Source organism: Tasmannia lanceolata, unplaced genomic scaffold, assembly GCF_043159265.1.
Source record: "Tasmannia lanceolata isolate RefF3 unplaced genomic scaffold, GAP_Taslan_0.1 ptg000015l, whole genome shotgun sequence".
NCBI classification, from domain to species: domain Eukaryota; kingdom Viridiplantae; phylum Streptophyta; class Magnoliopsida; order Canellales; family Winteraceae; genus Tasmannia; species Tasmannia lanceolata.
The window spans coordinates 61018343-61023152 of NW_027518692.1; the positions used below are offsets into that span (position 1 = coordinate 61018343).

General features: G+C 39.8%; 1 protein-coding gene across 2 annotated transcripts; it reads left to right on the top strand.

The window, feature by feature from the left end:
• The first annotated feature begins 238 nt into the window (after positions 1–238).
• LOC143846387 (Tetratricopeptide repeat (TPR)-like superfamily protein) lies at positions 239–3435 on the top strand. 2 transcript variants are annotated; one of them, XM_077354819.1, is made up of 2 exons: positions 277–356; positions 452–3434. In XM_077354819.1, the coding sequence occupies exon 2, from the start codon at positions 653–655 to the stop codon at positions 2819–2821; it is 2169 nt and encodes a 722-aa protein (XP_077210934.1). In that variant the 5' UTR covers positions 277–356; positions 452–652; the 3' UTR covers positions 2822–3434. The 2 variants fall into 2 exon arrangements, with proteins under 2 accessions (XP_077210933.1, XP_077210934.1); XM_077354818.1 differs by having other exon boundaries at positions 239–3435.
• The last annotated feature ends 1375 nt before the right edge of the window (positions 3436–4810 follow it).

The following is a 4810-nucleotide window of genomic DNA, read 5'->3' on the forward strand; positions in this document are numbered from 1 at the left end:
ACCACGACATAAATAGGCCATGCCCAGAAAATCTTCTCCATAGGATGGTCACCCAATCATGCGGGCTCCACTGCAATTTTTTAGCTGCAGGGGTCGTGCACCATCTGAACGGGTATGATTACATTTTTTTTTAGATCGCTCAGGGGGACCCACCAGATGAACGACCCGGATTATGCCTACATCATACGAATGCTCAATGTACGAAAATGCCTACAACAAGTACAAGAATTACCTGCCCTTGAGATAAAAAAGATCTAATGTGAAATCACATACAGTGGAAATTCGTAGGAGGAGCTACTTGTCTGCTAAAATCAAGAGATGGATTTTGAGGAAAAAGATCGATTCATGGATAGAAAGTAAGTTCTCTCAAACCCATTTTGTAGATTATCATGTTCGGATAAATTGAACAAGGAAAATCTTATCGAATTTCTATTGCTACACTACAATGCAGAAAACCCTAGCAAGAACTTACAAAGCTAGGGTTTTTGTCCAACTTCGTACGTACATTCATGGCAGAAAGATAGAATCTACGGAAAAACCTAGAAAAAATGTCTCTCCCCAAAATAAGAAATGGGCCGAAGAGATTGAAGAAGAAGAAAACGATGCTAATCAGGGGTCTGAGGTTCTAGGTTTCTTTGGAAACCCTAAACCTATGAATACCCAATATGGAGAAACAGATGATTCAGATGATTATGAACAAACAGATGAAGAAATCGAAGAAGAAATTACAAATTGTGATGATGATTTTAGGGTTTTAGACTTATTTGACAGGAACAGACCACAAAAGGTAGAAATTAGGAATGTTGATGAAGAAGAAAATGGATTCAGACACCCTTTGGTTAGAGAGATTTGTAGATTGATCAATCTTAAGCATGCTTGGAATCCAAAGCTTGAGGGTGAATTGAGACACTTGCTTAGAAGCCTCAAACCCCATGAGGTTTGTGCCGTCCTTCGCTCTCAGGACGACGAGCGAAGTGCCCTAAATTTCTTCTATTGGTCTGATAGGCAATGGCGGTACCGACATGGGGTCGAGGTCTATTACGCGATGCTTGAGGTCCTCAGCAAGACCAAACTATGCCAGGGATCAAAGCGAATTCTAAGGTTGATGGCCCGGCGGGGGATTGAGTGTCGCCCCGAAGCATTCCGATATGTAATGATCTCATATAGCCGGGCGAGTAAGCTGAGGAGCGCCATGAGGGTTTTGAATTTGATGCAGAAAGTTGGGTGCGAACCTGATTTGTTGATCTGTAACACTGCAATATATGTTCTTGTGATGGCAAATCGGTTGGAGAAGGCATTGAGGTTCTTAGATCGGATGCAAAGGGTCGGTATTAGTCCTGATGTTGTGACTTTTAACTGCTTAATTAAGGGTTTTTGTGACGTGCATCGAGTTGATGAGGCTTTAGATTTGATTGAAGAGATGCCCTTTAAAGGTTGTTATCCTGATAAGATTAGTTACTATACTGTTATGACCTTCCTTTGTAAGGAGAAAAGGATTATGGAAGTTAGGAAGGTTTTGGAGAAGATGGAGAAGGATGGTAACTTGTTACCTGATCAGGTCACATATCATACACTTATCCATGTGCTTTCAAAGCATGGTCATGGAGATGAAGCTCTTATATTTCTGCGAGAATCGGAAGAGAAGGGGTTCAGGGTTGATAAAGTGGGGTACAGTGCAGTGGTGCATTCATTTTGTCGAGATGGGAGGATGAGCGAGGGGAAGGAAATTGTTAATGAAATGTTTGCAAAAGGTTGTATTCCTGATGTGGTGACTTATAGTGCAGTTGTTGATGGTTTTTGTAGGATTGGGAAGGTAGATCAAGCGAGAAAGATGCTTCAAGTAATGTACAAACATGGTTGCAAGCCGAACACTGTATCTTATACCTCATTACTAAATGGGCTATGTAGAATGGGAAATTCTTTGGAGGCGAGAGAGATGCTCAAATCTAGCGAGGAGGAGTGGTGGACTCCAAACGCCATCACATTCAGTGTTGTGATGCATGGGCTCCGCAGGGAGGGGAAATTGGCTGAGGCTTGTGATTTGGTGATGGAGATGATAGAAAAGGGCTTTCACCCAACCACTGTTGAAATTAATTTATTGATTCACGCCCTTTGCAGAGAGGGAAAGGCGTGTGATGCCAAAAACTTCATGGAGGAATGTCAGAGCAAGGGGTGTGCGGTTAACGTGGTAAATTTTACCACTGTTATTCATGGGTTCTGTCGGGAAGGTGATTTGGAAGCGGCGCTCTCTTTGCTAGATGATATGTATTTAAGTAACAGACATCCTGACGTTGTGACATACACGACTGTAATTGACGCATTGGGCAAGAAAGGTAGATTGGAAGAGGCAACAGAACTTGCAAACAAGATGCTTAATAAGGGTTTGGTTCCTACACCTGTTACTTATAGGACAGTTATCCATAGGTACTGTGAGAATGGTAGAGTGGAAGAATTAGTGAAGCTGTTAGAGAAGATGGTTTTGAGGCAGGAATTCCGGACGGTGTATAATCAAGTTATTGAGAAGCTTTGCAGATTTGGAAACCTTGAGGAGGCTTATAAGCTCTTAAGTAAGGTTTTAAGGACGGCTTCAAAAATAGATGCCAATACATGTCATGTGTTGATGGAGAGTTATTTAAGTAAAGGGCTTCCTTTATCATCATATAAAGTGGCGTGTCGAATGTTTAAGAGGAACTTGATTCCTGACGTCAGCTTATGTAGAAAAGTAAGCAAGAGCCTGATCTCAGAAGGAAATTCAGATAAGGCAGAGATGCTTATGCTAAAATTTGTTGAAAGAGGGCTCCTTTCACCTCAGTTTCAATAGCATAGGAACTAAGAAAAACTACACTCATATAGTAACTGAGAATGGATGACCACTCGGCCTCATTTTTCCATTTTTGTTGTTCTTTGAGGAGAGTTTGTTTGGATTTGGAGACAATGATGCCTTTTGTCCAAGAAGATTCAAACCCAAGGCTGCAAAAATACAACAATCCAGTGATCTACTACACTAAGAATGTGCATACCAGAGCGGATAAGCTTTTGGTTGTGTCCTTTTTCTTGGTTCTGTAGGTTTTGGTTGTCCATTGTATATTTATTCTGTATTTTTTTACCATCTCGGTCTTTTTAATGAAATCTTTTACCGATCATTAAAAAACCAATGTGCATACCAGAATGTAAATCTAGGAAAGTTTCAGAGATAGCAAAGGTTAGAGATAATACCTATTTTCTTGGAGTAAAAAGTAGAATTCTGAAAAGGATCAATCAAGGTCCAAAGATCCAAAGCTTGATACTACTACAATGTACTCCACCGTTTGCAAGTTTCTTTGCTTACTTATTTGTGCAGATACCTTTTGCAGTATATGAATAGAGAATCTGCTCAATCTTCTAGAATTTGGGAAAGAGCCAAGGAGGATGGGTAAAAATCCCGTTTCAGCTAATGGACAGCGTTGGGTAAGTCTTTGATTGAAAGCGTTCTAGAAGTTTGGTAACTTTATCCCTTTCAGAAAGACCAAACGCCTTAATAAAATCATTAACTGTTTTATTTCTAACCTAATGTTCTTAACTTGTGTCAATTATTTTTCATGTATTATCTTGTTTCTCATTGATTTTTTCATTATCCTAGCTATCTGAGATGGTATTGTGTTTGAGGGTTTTGTGTTTTCACTTCATATGGAAACTCAGGTCTGGATGCTCTTGGAAATGAACTGAAACTGAGTTTACAAGAATTAGATTTTGCTTCTTTTTTTTTTTGGGCTAGTGAAGTAGATTTTGCTTTAGCTCTTATAATCTCACTATTCTAGGATTAGAAATTTAGAATATTTGGTAGTGTTCTTTTATCTTGCCTTATATGCTTTCATCTTTTCGCAATTTTTCTTGAATCTCTCCTATCCATGTCTGTTAGTCTGTGAGTCTCTTCGTGGCTATTTTGGGTTGGACTTTTGGTGCTACGGATATGTAGTTGTTGACTATATGAATGTTGCATACAACAACAGGTGGAAAGCCCATCTTAAAATCCTACCATGTATGTGGGCCACACTTCAATCAATCTGGACCATCTAAATGGCTGTCACCACTGTGATTAGACAAACCCAGGTAACTGACTAATGAATCTATCCAGCCATTTAATTGAACTATTGCCTGTACTTTTTCTTCACCACCCATTGGCAGGCTCTTGATCAGACGTATCTGATGGTTATATTAGATCTATGAAACATTGAAAACCATAAAAGCATTTGATCATGGATCTCATTGCTAAAAGCACAGATGACAATGGAGCTGCTAGAGGAAGACCTAAAGCTGTGGTCAGCAGGCATGGAAGTTAACATTCCTCTCAACACTTCATTATGTGAACCCTAGCATTTCTATCTTCTTTCATTTTCATTATTTTTTGGTAAGCTCAACGGACCGGACCTACCTGCAGCTATTCATTTTTTCGGCCTGAAGTGTGATCACGGCTGACTTTTGCATGAGAGAACAGCCATGCGCGCTCACTATTCAATTCAGCAGATTTTATCTTATTCATTTAAGTCATCTGAGGGGGCCATTTTTTCATTCAAAAGTAAGCCGGGAAATGCCTTTCTGCGAAATTCGCTAGCAAATCCTTCGATATATTTGTTTGTTATGTAAGGTATTTAATAGCTATAAAGAAAATTATGTTTACAAGGTAGCTCGCTTATTTAAGCCCGAGCTCAAAAACTCATGTGGGCTCACATTTTTTGGGTGATCCTAAGCATTCATTTGGAAGGCCCTTACACTTACACAGACGGGATGTTAGTGGTTAAGATCATCCTAACCCTTCCATTTATGGAGGGAA

Excerpts from the sequence above, each read along its gene's own strand:
- LOC143846387 (XM_077354818.1), top strand. The coding sequence starts at position 446 with ATGCAGAAAACCCTAGCAAGAACTTACAAAGCTAGGGTTTTTGTCCAA.